At 37.4% G+C, this 17887-nt stretch overlaps 1 protein-coding gene across 1 annotated transcript in view; it reads left to right on the plus strand.

The window, feature by feature from the left end:
• The window catches only part of SPTLC3 (serine palmitoyltransferase long chain base subunit 3), a 59807-nt gene that overhangs the window by 31769 nt on the left and 10151 nt on the right, over nt 1-17887 (plus strand). The window contains exons 2-5 of the mRNA XM_040612226.1: nt 1881-2072; nt 3670-3824; nt 4758-4906; nt 15642-15766. Coding sequence (XP_040468160.1) covers nt 1881-2072; nt 3670-3824; nt 4758-4906; nt 15642-15766 — 621 coding nt within the window. The remainder of the gene's footprint in view (nt 1-1880; nt 2073-3669; nt 3825-4757; nt 4907-15641; nt 15767-17887) is intronic.

The following is a 17887-nucleotide window of genomic DNA, read 5'->3' on the forward strand; positions in this document are numbered from 1 at the left end:
TAAAATTTATAAACAGAATCACCATGCTAATTTTCTCCTCCGGGCTCAGGTGCATTACCACATCATCACAGCTTGACAAGCTACAATGTCAATTGAATTGCCACAGACGACCATAAGTATGCTCTTAGCCCATGGCACATGTAAGGTAATATGACTGAGCTTAATCCTTGAATTTATCTTCACGCTGTATGCACACAGCTGTTGTGACTCATGTGAAATATGACTTGACCATGTATTTAACTCATGCTCATAAAATGTTTTTCATGGTAAATAGTTTACCCTAAAAGAGCAATTAGCTTGAGGTAGGAGTGCATGTATAGCATTTTTCCCAAGGCCTGCCTACACTCACATGTTGAGAGCCAGCCCTGCATTCCTTCTCCCTCACAGGGCAATAAGTCTTTCCAAAGCTTAAATGGTTTCTGTTCAACGCTGCTAACAATTTTCTCCTTTTTTTTTTTTTTTTGGTTTCCTTCAAAATCTTTATATTCTGTCTTGTGGGCAAAACCTTTTTGTCTTCACATCACACACACACACACACACACCCCCCCCAGAAAACTTTGTGAATCCAGGATTGAACAGCCAGTTGCTACTGAACTCAAAATGTTTTAAGGATAAAGGTGTTTTAATGCAGTATGAAGATCAGTAATACTTTAGGTCTGACAAGTACCATGAACTTGCAGTTGTTCTTAATATAATTATTCTATTTCAGCTTGCTGCATTATGTAAATAGATAATCTACTTTTTGTAGTTCATCCATCCCATAGGCAGCAATGTATTAATGGGATTTATATGTTGGAAGTCTTGCTTTATAATGTGTGCAAAAATGTCTTGTGTGTCTTTTTTTTTTTTTTAACAAAGGACACTTTTTTTCTGGATTAAATTTTGTTATATTTGAATTGGCAGGTTGGTTATTACTAGACAGTATCTCTAAATGCCATCATATTTTGCAGAAATAAAGGAATTACCTCTCTTCCAAAGAATAATCTGATAAGCCTACTGAATAAAAGTTGGTTTGAGAAGATTGAAACTAAAAAAACTTTAATTTTAAAATGGAAATGTTAGACTATCTTCAAGACAAAACATTTTGTAATTTCTAGAAGCTCCTCACAACAGGGTCACTAATTCCACCAAGCAGGATGTCTGTGTCTCTCCTATGTTCTTTTTTTTTTCCTTACCCCCACTCCCTTCCCCCCCCCTTTTTTTTTTTAAGTTCCCTTAGAAGTATGGAAAAGGTCACAGAAAATATGATTAAAAGCATTTGTAAAAGCAGAACAGAAATAGAAGGCCAAGATCATAGGTGTTTTGGATACTTCCTCAGACCTGAGGAGTACCGTGGTAAAGCTGCACTATTTCAGATGGGATTTGTTGTGTATCGGTTAGTTGCTGCAATGTATTACACAAGACTTCCAGAAGCAGAGTCAGGTGCAGTGTAGGTGAGTTTTTAATGCTGCCCTTCCCTTTTTATAGCTCTGTCTTGCAAGAACAGAGTATTGTGGTTTCTATTTAATCACCTCTGAAATAATTGTCCAATTACACAATAATATGTTGCCAATCTTTTATAAGTTTCACATTTCAAAATAGACAAGGGAGTGGTGTTGAAGACAGATGCAATTGAGAACATTGGTGGAGAGGAAAGAAAATGGAAGATACTTGTAGTGGTCAGTAACAACCGCAGCATTGAAACTTGAAGGTGTGTATATATATATATATGTTCAATTTATGCTCTTAAGGTATAGGTTGAACCACCTGATACAGTGTCAGTTCTAAATGTCTCTCCTAATCTGTAGCATATTGCAGAAAAATATTTGCCTCAAGATCTAAGATGTAATCTTTGATGAGATTAAATGTATTAATCACAAGTTTCTATTCTATATTTTCAGAAGAATGGCATATCAAATGGAACTCTCTACAAAAAAACATTTATTGAGCACTTTGAACAGGCACCAATGTATGTTGCTGTTCTTACTTTCCTGGGTTTTGGAGTGGGAACAGTATTTGGCTACCTGCGAGATTTTATGAGAGCCTGGGGACTAGAAAAACGTAACGTTGCTACAGAGAGAGAACAACAAAAAGTATGTATGAAAAAGACATTATGTATCCACAGCTGAGTTTTCCCCTCCTTTCAAGTTGTGTAGAATAACCTGCCAAAGTAACAAGGCAGACAACTTTCACCTTAGAGAAGAACATTCCATAGGGATGAGAGGAATGACACACACTGCAGTATAGTTAAACTTGTGTGTGTGAATATGTACCTATACATATGTAAAATCGTAATTTTCAGCCAAAGAGATGTTCACCTTGTTCTAAGTGTGTCAGATTACTCTAAGCAAAATAGAATCTCAGTGTACTAGGTCAATCCACAGAAAAAGAAAACTCAGAAATGCGTTATTGTTAAACATATTATCTCTCCAGACCTCTTAAACCCAAATTTTTCTTTGTCCCATCCAGCGGTCTTGCTTTGTCCATAGCTAAAGGCAAAGCTAACATCTTTGTAACTGCTGACTTAAGTTGCTGAACTACTGGACACAGAGTATTCAGGAATCATTGTACCAGCACAAAGTTAATGTAGCCTGAATTCTTTTGAGTCCTAACTTGGAAATTTTTTCATCCCACATTCTTCTAAGTGAAACTTGCACCTCGGCAAGCTCAATTACCTTCCAACTTTGTTTAGAATTTTTTTTAATTTTTTTTTTTTTGCTCCTCTTTCTCTGTGCAGTCTGAGCCATCATTTACAGTAAGTAGCACCTGACATAATGGAGAGAAAATGCCAATAGTGTTACTGTTCCACTTACAAATAAAATTCCCCAATTTTTTTCTTGTTTTTGCTTTTCAAAGGTGCAGGCACAACTTAATGAAATATCATAGTATAGTCTTTCTATAAGTGTTCTCATGGAATACCCTTTTCAATTTGCTTCATGATTTGGCCATTTGTTGAGCTATTTTGATTGCAGACATGCCAGTTAAATCTTTTTGCCATCCACCATGGGTTACAAGCTCATTTAATTCTCCGGTCTCCCACATATGTAACTACATGCCATTTTATTTTTTTAATTTTATTGTAACTAATGTCTAATATGGCTATATTGGTTTTTCACATAAAACTTTGTTGAGATTCTACACCATTCTTTTAATTTAATTTCCAAGCAAAATCCATAGATAGAAATCAGTTGTCAACCAAACTAGTTGTCTTCACTGGCTGTTTGCATGTTCAGTCTAGGTGAATAATGCCCAGATCAGATACATTGGACTATCTTTAATCTTATGTATCCAGCATTTCATGAAATCTAACGAGTTGTTTATCCTAGTTCTGCAATCTGCTCCACACATAGCAAAATGCCCAAGCTGAAACATTTTGTTTCTCCGAGTGAAAGAATCATGAGTCGTTTCCAACTTTCCAAATATTAGACTGGAGAATTAGGCCAACTTGTTGTTTGTTAAAGAGAAACAAAAAACTCACAACAACAAAACCCCACCTCCTAAAAAAGCCAACACTGTACTTCCAGGGAATTGAAGTAAGATATTTGTTGGAATTGTTTGTAACATAGGAACACGTGGCTGTTAGAGCTCTCTGGTTGCTAATGAATCAGTTTTTCCTTTTTAATGGGACTGACTTGGGTACAAAGCAGACATTTCCCTAGCAACATAACCCTGTGCATGTTTTCAAACCAGGACTTTGTGCCACTTTATCAAGATTTTGAGAACTTTTACACCAGAAACCTCTATATGAGAATACGGGATAACTGGAATCGTCCAATTTGCAGTGTCCCAGGGCCACAGTTTGACCTCATGGAACGAGTTACAGATGATTACAACTGGACATTTAGGTGAGTCAGCCTACACTCTGCAGCTGTCAGCTTCATAAGAGTACTTCCAATACATCTGCAAAGCACAGAAAGTTGCACCTAGCCCCTCATACCTAGATGCTCAACTAATATACATCAGCATATGCTTTTCTGAAATCAGTACTGTGCTGGTAATCTCTCCCTTTCTTCTGAATATTGTTTGGAAATGCAGTATGGAAGGGACAAAATGCTATCAATATGGATATTTGGTGTGTCAAGCACAAGTAAGACTATGTACGCTTCATTTAGAACAGCAGACATTTAATCAATATTACAACAAAAAATTGTATCCATTGATTACGATTTAAATCATAATTTCTTGCATTGCATAAATGTGGCTTCCTACTTACGTAGTGAGGGTTTGGCAGTGAGTTTTAAGCAGTTCACAGCTTTGAAGATTGATTGCAGTGTATCGCAACTGTTACTGAATTAAATAAATATGGAAATTCACCACATAGACAATGTGTAGGTTGACTATATTTCAGCTTATTGAGAATGTGTCATAGTGTTTCCTGCAATATTTTCCTCATGTTTAATTTCTGTGTGTACATGAACACTGATGACTTTGTGGAAGCTGTTGACAATTTTCTTGAAAAAATAGGTCTGTAAGTTGTTCCTGAAATACAGTCCTAGGTTCATTTATTTATTAAATCCATAGAAGCACCCTTTCACCTAATACCAGTATATTGCCATTTACAGCTTGGAATCTGGAAAACATTCTGATCAAGAAGCAGTATTTAGTCAGGAAAACAGAAAGGCTAGAAAAACATTTGGAACATTAAAGTATGAAGATTGTGAATTCCCAAATAGGAATTAGGCAGTGGAATAAAATTTGGTGGGAAAATTTTGGGTTTTTTTCTTTTAGTTTAGGGTTGGAGGGAAAGTTGCACTATTTAAGATTTTCTTTAATTATAGGTTTACAGGAAGGACTATCAAGAATGTAATCAATATGGGTTCTTATAACTACCTCGGCTTTGCAGAAACGGATGTTAACGCTTTGAAAACTGTGACCATAGAGTTACAAAAATATGGGACAGGAATCTGCAGTACCAGACAGGAAATGGGTGAGTAAACAGCTAGATGGCCACCAATGTTTCTGTAACTACATGCTTTTTATTACAGATATCTTGAAGAAATTGGATACTTAGAGAGTTTTAGTCACATCAACAATTACTTATTTCACTATTAAAGATGATGCTGTGTTTTATTCGTTATCACATGAGGATTTTTTTAAAAAGAAAAAAATGTTACTGGGTTTTGGAAAAGCAAAAGCAAATTTGTCATCTAATGGCCTGGGACTTTTAATGATAGAAGTAGCAGGCTTGCTTTTTAAAAAGGTAAAATAAAGATTGAGACTTCAAGAATTATCCTAGGGCAAATTTAATTGCATCACAGATTTATATCAGTTAACACATACAGAGTGTTTTGATTACTAAAATGAGCTTTTACATATTTTATTTTTTTTTTATGTTCTAAGACCATATTGTAAAGTTTTGTGTGACATTAATGGACGCAATGTAGACATTTCTAGTGTGCCTCCAATGAATAAATTCAGGAAGGCTCCATCTGATGTTTTAGGTTTATATGTCCTTTATGATTTGTTTTTTTGGTTTGTAGGCTGTGTGTAGTATTATCTACAGTTGTATATTTTTACACAAAGCTGTGCATTCCTAATGATGCAATCAGCCTGCATTTCAGAGAAAACTGTTTTGAGCTGTAGAAATGCAAGGGGAGATTATTCTTTAGTCTTTGTCTTTATTGGGAGCTATCAAAAGAGAAAAAAAAAAAGAAAAGAAAAAAAAGTAAAAGAAAAAGGTAGGCTTCTCAGCATGGAGAAGTCTTTTATATACTTCATGCCACCCCAATCTAGGAACCTGAAAAAATGTCACTTTGTATCTCTCAAAGCAAACTATTTTTCTCCAGATATCTCATGGAAAAAGTATTGTATTTCATTTAGGTTTTTATTTAAAGTCTCATTTCCAGACAAAAACATAATGCAAACCTTGTCATCTGCTTCTCGTCATCATGGTTTGATTTCCAGTAACAAATATGTCAGTGTCACCATTCCATTCAGAGAGGGTTTACAGGTTGACCCTACTTTCCTTTTGTAGGCAACCTATCTGGGGACTGCAATATATTGTTTAACCTGATTATATGCTTGATAGTGGTCACCATTACTAGTCATCTAAGGTATTAAAGGAACATTTTTCTCTGTCTTTTTCTCTTGGATTCTGTTTTGTCTGAGAACATTTCAAGTTGTTTTCAGTATGTCAAAGAATATGCCTGGTGTGACTTGTTCTCAAAAACCTTATGCAAAGATTTGATTCTGTCTTCAAATGTTAAAAATCTTATTAGTTAACTTCATTTGGTCTGTTGACAGCCAATGTATATGGATTTCTAGGACCTTCTCTTCATCTGAACTCCTGTGCAGTACTTAAAGTTATCTTGATAGATTGAGCAAAGCTTTAGATTCATTCTAATTGCTTTCACAACAAATAATCCCACTCAGGCTATTCACAATGCAAGAATGCGCTACAGATAAAGAACACTGTATAAGTCTTGTCAGTATCAGTCTTTTAGGGAGTGAATTTCAGAGAGCAGCTTGGACAACAAGACATTAAAATAGGGAAGCAGGGTGTTAAGACCTGGGTTAGATGGTGTAAATGCGCAGTCATAGCATTTTGTCCTAGGCAGCTAGCAGAGACCCTGTGCTTGTGTAGTCAGTGGAGAGAGGTTGCTCCACAGAGCAATTCCGAGCAATTCTTACTTCACTGGCCCTGGTTGTGTTGGAGCCTGTCTACCACCAAAAGCTGTATAAACAACCTAAGGAAATTACCTTCTTATTAGTAGTGTGGGTACCCTCTTTTCTTTTTGCTTTACGCTCTTGTGCTGCTTCAGCTCTATTCTGGTTCACAGTTGAGCAGATTTGAGAAATCCTATTGGAGTTAAATCTATATATACATATATACTTTCAAAAGATAGGTAAGGAAGGGTCTATATGAAATGTCTTATGTTTTGTAATTATCATTTGCTATCTTCATCTTAGAAAAATAGAACCGAATGGTTTTGTTCCTGGGCAGATAACATTTCAAAACTTCTGCCATTATTGTGTGGCTGAGCTAAAGCGATTTGAAGTAAAAATGAAGTGAGCTGTAGGAGGCAAGGCTATAAATTGCCTGTGAAGTCTCAATCCAAGAGAGCACTTGTATGTATTTATAATTTCAAGCTAACTGATTTTGAAAGTACTGTTCTGCTTACGTGCATTTAAGTGTCTGGCATGTTTGGGGGGTTACCAAGATCTCTCTCAAAGCTGTGATAGGTCTCTCTTCAGAAGGATCATTCCACTACTTTAGGAAGATTTCAGAGAGGGGAAGACAAAGAAGAAACAAATAAAAGTAATGCAAGTGATGTTTGAAAGACTAAATGATAGTAAAACTGTCTTTTGTGGTCTCCTGCCTAAACTTCTCTTTTTAAAACTATGCAGGCTATCGAGTGTCTATGAAATACTGTCATATGAGAACGCTGCTGCTCTCAAAATAAGTTAGTACGGACATTTTAACATGGTAGTTTATATTTTGACAAAACTGTGTTTCAGTAAGGAAACTTAGTGAAGCTAAATCTTGCTAAATGTAAAATAGTTATTCTACATTCCCAGAACAGTAACTTAAGACTGTGTGTAAACACAGTTTGGAAACTAACTTCAGTGAGAACCGTGACGCCCTGCTCATGCTTTCTGTAAAATAATAATGCACACACCACTTGAACATGCTTTTGTGGTTGAACAGGGATGCCTAGGAAACTGATAAAAACAGTGGCTGCTCTTCTGAGATTTGTCCTCCGTAAAAAGATATAAGGCTTTTCACTCCATTTTTAATTCCATGCTCTTTTAAAATAATAATAAACAACTTTCTTAGCATCACAGTTACATTTAAGACACATTCCTGGGGCTTTTGTGGGACTTTTAGTCTGAAAAAAAAAATATTTTCCTTTTTTTTAAGACCAAGCTAACTACTGTCCCTTAGGATCAAGATCTTTGGGTTATAAGTGGTAGTTCCATGAAAGCATTAGCTTATTGTTCAGTGGTCAGAAAGCAAATCAAATACTAGAAATCATTAGGAAGTGAACAGAAGCCAACCACAGAACCTCAGTATGCTACTGCATAAAGCTGTGGTTTGCTGTCGTCTCAAGTACTCTGTGCAGTTCTGGTCAAAAACATTTAGCACAACTGGGAAGTGTCAGAGAAGGGCAACAAGGATCATCAAAGGCCTCAAACAGCTTTGGGTAAAAAGCTATTGAGCTAGCTGTCTTCAGCTGTCAGAAATGCCTATCAGAGCCCAAAGGAGGACATCACAGAAACCTTCAAAATTATGTGTGGCTTGGAAGAGTGGTCAGGGTTGGCTGTTCATTGTCTCTTCCACTACAATATTCTACAGGCCATCATATGAAGTTGGTAGAAGGTTTCCATCTAAATACAGGAGGCAGCTCTTCACACTGGAGGCTGGCAGACCCAAGGAACTCATTGCAAAGAAGTCTGCAGATGCTAAAACTTTACAGTCCATTGCATTCCAGGGGACACCGGTCACATACAGAGGACAGATCATTGACAGTTACTAGAAATACCAAAAAACTGTTTTCTGATTCAGGATATCATTATGCTGAAATTAGTTAGAAGCTGGGATGCTACTATATATACATGTTTGTCCTGCTTTCATTATTCCCCACTCATCAATACAAGACCACTGTCAGATGAAGTATTATGGGCAAAAGGGACCTTTTGTGTGGCACAGTGCATCTAATACTAGTTGTTTAGCATTATTTTCTGTAATTAGTTGTTTAGTATTAATTTATATTATTACTTATGTGCCTATGGCCATTACTGTGCAATCATTAATACCAGACCTGTGGACTAGCAAATCATTGTCCAAATTTGGCTTGAATCAGGAACGTGCACATACTCATATTTTCTGTAAAGTTGAGCGGTATTTACTATAGAGGTAGCATATAAGGAACTAATAAAGCAGTAACATGGATGTTTTCAGTATTTCTGAGGACACTAAGATCAAAAAGACATTAAGGGAAGACACTTGTAAGAGATCAACACAAAGAGCAACAAGAGAGATGCACATATGCTTGGGGCATGTCTTCTAAGAGCAGTAGCTTGGATGAATGTGGGAAAGTGGTTGTTTGCAGATGGTAGACAAAAGGCAAAAAATGCTGATATCATGGTCTCTTAGAGAGGAAAGACTTTTCAGTTCTGTGTGGTACATGGGATGGAAGTAGTCCCCAGAGGATCTTGGCAGCAAAAATGTAGGCATAAGTAAGACCCTTCAGAAAATCTCAGAGTAGCTGGATATGTAGAATGAGGATCCTCTTGGTCAGAGGGACAGGCTGGGAGGAATGATAGAGCTGTTCACCTAGAACGGTAAGAGTATTTTGAGCACATCTGAGAACACCAAGGATAAACTTACCAAAGCCAGGGGAAAAGATGCTGCATAAACAATGTGAGATGTCAAGAGAGGATAGAGATCTGCACCTACCATATCTAACAAAACTGACCATGGCTGTAATTTAAATTAAAACAGCTTTTGTCCAACAGCAGTCTCTCCTGCAGGTGAAGAAAAAGTAATTTTTTTTGTTTCTTTGGCTAGTTTATTATAAGCCAAGAAACCAATCAGGGCATCACAATGCAGGCAATTTCATTTTCCAGGGATAAATACTGGGTCTGTCAATAGTTCTTAAATATTAAAGGATTTATGTAACTGGAAACCAGCTATTAAAGTAACGGGACCATTTGGAACTTTAGGGTATTTCATGTAAACTACTTCCAAAAATTCTCTATATTATGTTTTATTTATGTTTTGGTGGTATTTTATGTATTTTAATCTTCCTATCAGAAGTATTGTTTTTAGCTTAATGAAAATGCTGATTAATGGGTATCTAAATAAATTTGAAATAGTATGTATTCCTTCTATATAGTGAAAAGAATGACAACTTGAGTGTGAAGTCCTTCTTTCACATGCAAATCAATTTATTTTAATGGCTGGAGTGAGAGTTGGCTACTATTGGAGGCAAGCTCACGAGCCTTTTGTCTGAGCCCATTGTATCATTCTTATGTTTACAGTGAGCCTTTCCTAAGCAACGTAACCTAAAATTATTAAGGGAGAAACATGCAAATTATTATTTAACACTGTTTCCTGCTTGCTGATTGCAGGTGATAATAAAATCAGTAATGTTACACATTTTTTAAATAAAGCAGATTATCATGCTCTGAACACACTTCTAGGCTTAGCACCAGGGTGGTGGCGGGGCTGGTCACGTGAGCAGCTGGTAGTTCCAATGCTCTGTTTATCTAACTCACTATTATTCCTTATGGAGATTATATACGTGAGTAACAGGAGCAAATGTATCATTAGCACTGCTTAAGCAGCCCAGCAGGATTCCTGCCTTTTGAAATCCTTCTCCAGTGATTATGCCTTGGACCGAAAGACAAGATGGAGCCTGCACAGAAGGCTTGCAGGGGTGATTCATTGTGGAGGGCATGGTTAGGAGATCACCTTTGAGCGCCTGGCTTGCACTCAGCTGTAGGGCTTTTTGTTTGAAGACTTTTTAATACTTGATTGTGATCTGATTTCTAAAAAGCGGATCTGAAAACCTGTGCCAACATTAAAACTACAAAAGTAGCTCCATCTACTTCCTTCTATTAGGTTTTAAGGCCTAATATGAATTTCTAGCAGCATTTCAAGATGGTAAAAATAGTTATTCAGTCATTGGGTTTTTTATACCACTTCAATGCATTAATTAGGACCAGGGCTCATTTTAAACTCAGTTCTGTACAAGCACAGAAATAAATGGTCCATTTTCCAGTTAGGAGAAAAACATAAAGAACTAAACTTCCCATAATTTACAGTTTCCAAAGAGGAGCTTAAGGAGAAATAGAACCATGTTAATGAGAATTTGTGTGTGTGTGTGTATATATATATCTGTATTTTGTCATCTTGGCTACTTTCTGATAAGGTATGGTATAAATTAGGAGACAGTTCACAAGAGGAATTTTCCTTCTTTGTCATCTCCTGCTAACATAATTCTCTTTTTTGCGCCTACCCTTGCATAAATAACTGGTCCAACTTATAATCAAAGAGTCAAGTTTGTTCCTGGTATTTCACCATTGCAAAAGTATGCCTTACAAAACATGATTAAGCTCTGGATAGTCCGTCTTCTGGCAGGTGGAATTGAAGGCATCAGGAGTACCTAAGGGTTGTGTAAACCTGTTCAAATGTCTCCAATATATGATGTTATTTATGTACATACAAATATTTAGATACTTAAGATACTGCCACCCAGGCTTTGTCATGAAGAGGCTGGACTTAAATTGTAACTTTTAGCTTGGGTTTTTATAAAGGAAAAAAAGGAAACAAAACAGGAAGATCTAAATTAAATTATAAGTTTTGTTAAAATGAACCTTTTCTTTTCTGAGAATCAGTAAATTACACAGGTACATTATTATATCTATGGCACCTGCAGCATCTTTGTGGTATGAAAGCCCTGTTGACTAGTAAGAACATTAAGAAAGCTTGAGCACTTAATTTCTTTCAAATGCTTCCTCAAAACCCATTTCTTTTGGGGCTCTTTTATGCACATGCAGTGTTAAATGAGCAACTACATAACATTCCTGTGTCCTTCCCTCCCTCTGTCTTGCCAATATATATCATTCTACAAGTTTAGGCTTTGCTCTTGGAGTGGGCTCTGTATGGTAGTGGTACTATCGACATCATCCACTCTTGTAGAATGGTGTAAATAAAACATTTTCTGCATCTCTGTTTCTTCATCCTTCTAATAAAACCTCACTCAATCTTGCTTTTTTAAAAGTATGTAGGTGTTTCAGTAATATTATTTTTCATCTCTGACAAATATCTTACCAGAGTGAGTTTGTGACCTTAAGTTTCAAATGTGGCAGGAAGGTTTAGGTATTTTGTTCTGTTCCCCACCCTCCTAAGAATACCTCTGACAAACCATAATTTTCATACAGTAATGGTACTTACTCATCTTAGTAAGTCACATCAGTGATCCATAGGGTTTCCAGTCGCTGTCCTTATGTGGAAGTAGCTTTTATGGGAATCTGTTATTTTTCTTTCATTGACTTGTTGCTTATATCAGCTTACTTCTCCAGCTTTTGTTTAACTTGAAGGTATTTTCCTGTCTTCTTTGGGTCTTAGAATTCCAAACAAGAAATTCTATTACATACTGTTGCCAGTGTTGGCAGTTTAACTAGTACATGTCATTAGCACATAAGAACCTGAAAGACTGTATTGGGCAGATTAACCAGTGGCATAAACCACCTTGTCCAAGCTGAAAGTGTCAAATCTAAATAATGAACTGTACAGATCATGGGAAGTGCGTTTTCAGGCTTTATCTGTCTAGTAGAATGACAATGACTTTCAACCCAAAAGCATGGTTAAGCCTATGAAAGCCTGCCAAAGCACAATGTATTTCATGTTCCCTGTCCCCAGAGTGCAGTGGCAAGTTAATGGAGGGAACTGGGTCATCAGATTTTGAAAAGGAGGGCATTTGGTTTGAAAAGTGTGGAAATTTGTGGAGGTGGTTAACATCGCAAAAGTCCATTTTTTATAAGATCTTCAATTTTACTCTCCATAACACCTGTACAATCTCAGAACACAGTAACACCTGCTGTTCAGCAGGGAGAAATAACAAGATATTTTAAGGGCGATGATAACCTGACTTGAGGCTGCTAAGGTTGTATTCAATGAAGACCAGTGTAATTCCTGCCTTTCTTATGTAGCTTGAGATGTTGGCAGCCTGTGCCAGTGGAAGTTCCTTTGGATCAAATTTGCAGGTGTCTGGTAGTGCTGTTTTTACTTGTTGGGGTGGTTGATGTAACCAGCTGAGAATGCTAGTAGATAACCTCCGTTCCAGCAGAGCATATTTGACCCCTTGTTTCCTCCACTGGTCCACTGGAGAGAAGTGATATAACTGGTGCAGTTTACATGGTGTCCAGGGACTGACCAATACTGGAGAAATCTTATGATATGGTTAAATAATTGCATAATTTATTCAATAAATTCCCCTTTTACTTTAAACCTGGGAAAATGCAAGCTGGTGTGCTTTATCAGCTCTATTCAATGTATATTGCTGTCACAAACCTCCCACTGTCAGTACTGATGTGTATTGTATTGCTTCTACCACACCTCACCTACCACATACATTATTGCCATTATAATTAAAGTAATTCAAAAGAAGGACTTATTTTGCAAATAGTTGTCATTCAGGTTTTAGTTTTGCAAACCAAACCCTCATTGATTCCAATTTGTATTCCAGGATTTGTAGGCAATAACAATACACAATATCATCTGCATTCTCTGCTAGGATTAGTAAGTAATAAGTAGGAATCAGTCAATTTCAGAATGTCTCATTCTTCACCGTCACAAAATCAATAAAAATAGGTCAAAAATGTGCTGTTCCTTTCTGGTTCATCTAATATATGCTTGACCAAAATAGTCTGTAGTGAGTCAGGCTTTTCTTGTTTGCAAAAACAGAAAACATATGATGTAACCCCAAAAAGCAATTTAACTCCACCCCAGTAGTGTTGGATTTATCCCTGGAAGAGTCAGCGACAATTCTGTCATGCCTTAAGATGCCTGTCTTGCAAAGCACATACTACTTGTTTCTCATGCTTGCACAAACCTCCTCCTAATTCAAGCTGTGACCATAGTGTGGTTGACTTCAAGCTTCCATTTCAGACTTTGTCTTCTCTTTGTGTGCCAATAACCCTCAAGTGACAAAATAACATCTGCAGGGAACACTAGGGCAGGTGATCATGCTGGAACCTCCAGTTGTCAATGAGTGCTGCAACCAGGTTGAAACCTAACTGGGCCCAAAATGTAAAAAATACAGAACTAACCATGGAAATACACCCTGGGACTTACTGGGCTTACAAGTTAAGATGTAGATTCTCACACACATCTCTAGTGAGCAGCTCAACTATGAAACACTGTGTGGTTTTGTATGGCTAAAGGAGTTTGGCTACTAAGCAGTGGCTGTGTGCAAAGCCAGCACGTATCCTTGTATATCTTGGGATCTACAAATTCAAAAAGTAGAAATCCTCAAAAAACTTTATGCTGAGTCAGCTCACATCTAATGGAGGTTCTGCAGAGCCAAATTTTCTGCGTCATGTTACCTAACTTATTAGAGCACAAAGCCAGAGACAACCCAGCTCAATGTACACCCAATGTGATACTAGTGCAGAGGTGCTCTTGAAGCTCTGCCAGAGTTGGCTCAGGTCTAGCAGAGCCCAGGCAGGCTCTGTGCAAAATCATGGCGCCACTGTTCTTTGTTGTCCACGTAATACAGGTTTTTCCAGAAGCCACATGATCCTTGCTCCTTATCTCCCTGGGTATGGGAGAGTTACCTGCCTGCATGATATTTTTCACATTCTGTTTCCAAGTGAATGCCAGTCTTACTTTGGATATTTAACAAGAAAAAATAACAAAAACACTACCTCACTGTAACAAGCTGAGTTAGTGCTGTTGCTGAAACTGTAGTGCTGCCATTCTTATTTGGTTGGTGGTTTTTTTATGAGCTTTCCTCCATGGTGAAGGTAAGATTATCTTTGTGACTCACCATTCTTGTCAAGACACTCTAGCCAAACTTCTGCTTTCCTCCATTCTTCTGCCCGTGGTCCATCACAGTGAACACAGATTTCTTATTTCCATTAGTTGTAATTCACTTTCCTTATATTATCGTGATATCAATTTAGGCAGCGCAAGTGAGGTGAGATATTCACTTCCCTAATTTTTTCTTCTGTTCCCTGCTTACAGCCTTATTCATAGGGGAAATGCTCTGTCAGAATCCACAGGCCACTTTCTTTTTTTCCCTACAGATCGTCCTGTAAGAGTTCCTTCTGCCTTGGTACCTGCAATGCACAGCCAGGCAATCAAAGACTAGAGAGCTGGCAAGTTGAGATGATTCATTACTGTTCAAAGTTACTTGTTATCTGAATCTCTTAACACCACTCTTTCATTTGTTGCCTTTTTTATTTTGTCACCCTTCATTGTGAGTTGGGTGGGAAAGATACAGTTTTTGTTGGATAGCTGGAACACCTCATTTGTTTGGAGACTGCAGGCACTAATATTAGATCAGTAACGTGTGATAAAGAAGGCTCTCCAGTGTTGCCTTATCATTTATGTTTGACTGTTGAGAGGGAGGAAAAAGGAGAATTATCATCAGTTATGGAGAGTGGTGTGGCTTTCACCTTCTAAAACAGAAAAAGATGAAGAACACTTTTGGTTTTCTGTCCATACAAAATCATAATTAAGGATTTTGTACACATACCTAGGCACTCAAGAAAAAAATGGAAGAATTTTATTGTCGTTGGTTTTTATTTTCACATCCAGAGAGAACTCAAAGAACGCCCAAGATGTTTGTCCCACATTTCCTATGGAAAGGAGGTGTTGCAGGGGGAGGAAACTGCAAAAAATTACTCTTCAGAATAAACTATGTCAAAGTTGTTGTTATGGGAAAAGGAAAGTTCTTCCCAAAGCAACTGTTTTGCTGCCTTAACAGCACTTGTATTTGTTAGCATTAGTTATAGTTGGTTTGCATCCTTGCTTTTTCTTGCTTTATCCCACATGCAGAAGATATAAATGGAAAACCTTCATTAGAACTTAATGTCATATAGCTTAATGACACATTTCTGGCCTGTTCCTTTTGTATGTTTTATGTCCTTAGAATAAATAACTTCCACAGTTTAATGAGATTTAAGATTCCCTGTGCTTATTTCTGCAGGCACCCTAGACAAACATATAGAACTAGAGAAACTTGTGGCCAATTTCCTTGGTGTGGAAGATGCTATGGTGTTTGGTATGGGCTTTGCAACTAACTCGATGAATATTCCAGCCCTTGTTGGAAAGGTGAGTACTTCCTTAAGGAATATACAGAACAATCATTTGTTAACTGTTTTAAGAACTCTTCCAGTATCCTGGGCATGTGTTAAGTGCAAAGGCTTGATTAAGGAACAAAGCTAGATACCAGGAATGCATGAGTCATAAGGCTGATGACGTTATGACCTTCACTATATGCTCCTTCATCATTTTTTCTAGCTCTGGGTGTTGCTTTCACACATACCTAACGTCTGTTTAAGGATCAGCAATATGGTTGTTTAGCTTCTCTTAACAAAGTTGCTTCTCCTTAAAAAGTAAGCAAATGTTGCATCCCATGTCTCAGGTGTTGTGGGATGAAGTATTCAGGCTACTTGCAGAGATATTGTCCAGTTGCCTGTGATGAAAGGTGATGATTAAAATATTTTTTTACAACACTTTCAGAATAAGAAAGCACAGTGTTTAGCATTCCTGATGAACAGATCTCCAGCCAGCCCTGCAAAGAAAGCAGGCAGCAAATGCAAGTCTAAAGTTGTGACCGTGTGACCAAAAGTTGGGGTTTTATTTAGTGTTGAAGGGACTTCATCTCCAATTTGAGGTACCTAACACAAAGGCCTAAAAATTCATCATCCTGTCAGTCACAGCTCCTGACATAACAAGCAGATAAACTGTGCCGTTAGCTGGGAAAGTGCGTAGCTCCTCTTTAGTTCATGCAAGTGTGAAACAGAAGTGTGTCATGCAAGTGGGAGACAGTATTTTCTTCTTGATGGAAACAGAAAGAGCTCACTGTGTGGTGTGTAATTAAGATTTCTTCTGAAGTACCAGCATAGGGGTGCAGCTACTTCTTTACTCACTATTGAGGATGAATCCAGCTTTTGCAAGAAATTTCTAAAATACTACATGTGTACAAGGGTTGGGCAGGGACAATTGCTTCAGCTGCCCAGAACATGAACTTCAGTCTGCAATGGTGCTGGAGAAGTTGTCCAACAATTTCATAAGGAATAGATACAGAGAATTAATAAAGATAAATTTATGAAATCGCAGACATACATAACAGCATAAAATGCTTGTCCCTTGCTTACCTATAAAATAATTTCCCCCCACTTAGCTGGCCTTATGTGGAGACTTAGGCCTCTGTCAGAGGTGGGATATTTAGGTATAAGTGGCACAGATATTACTATATACATTATAACAATTTAGTATATATATTATATATATTAAAGATATTATATAATTGCCCTATGTTGAGGAGATTAATTTATTCCTAAATTTTCCTCTATAATTAAGCCTAGCAGCTACATTTCCTTGTCAAGATGCACATACTCTTGCAGTATGTTAGTTCTGCATACCAGATTTTAGGCAGGTTTGTGTATCTCTCACAGGTATAGTCTGTGTTTCCAAAATAAAAAATTACTTAATGTTGTGTTGCCCTTTGAGTAATGAAACCACAGCCAAGATGTGTAATTGTGTAATAGAAAGCAGAGCTAAATTAGGGTTCCAGTGTGAATTTCTACCATGAAACCTGGCTCCTGTTAATATAATATACAAATTTATTTATTCTGCATTTCTATTTTAGTTTCCAAAAACAAAATGAATTTTCAACAGAGTTAATTGATGAAAAATATACTACAGGTGAACTGTATATGCATTTACGAGAGAACAACTCTGTCTGGTGCCTAGGCCCCACCTCACATTTTAATAGAGGTGGGATTTATGAGACACTGATCTGTTCTGATCTTGTTTCTGCAACCCAAAGTGCTGATGTCATTCCAGCCTCCTTCCACTATTGTCATGCGGTCTTTATAAATGGAGTGGTGACTGCATTTTCCCTGCAACACAAATAGACTGTAGAAAGACGGTAGAGGAAGCAACATCACTTGGTTTTACTTTAAAGCAGTCAATCTTTACTAGGGTTATTCACTACTTTCCAGTTACAGGAAATATTTGCCTCTTTTGCACCACCTGGGAATGTCTGAGAATCTGATACCCCACTTTCTGCCTGCCTTTGCAGTGAGTCCTTGGCACCTTCAGAAAAGTGGCAGAAAATCCAGTTCATGTGTAATACCTACAGCTTCATTGGTGCAATGCTATATCATAGACACACACGTATGCTGGCACACACATGCACATGTCAACAGCCTCCCAACTCATGCA

The sequence above is a fragment of the Falco naumanni genome, chromosome 12 (assembly GCF_017639655.2).
Source record: "Falco naumanni isolate bFalNau1 chromosome 12, bFalNau1.pat, whole genome shotgun sequence".
Lineage (NCBI taxonomy): Eukaryota > Metazoa > Chordata > Aves > Falconiformes > Falconidae > Falco > Falco naumanni.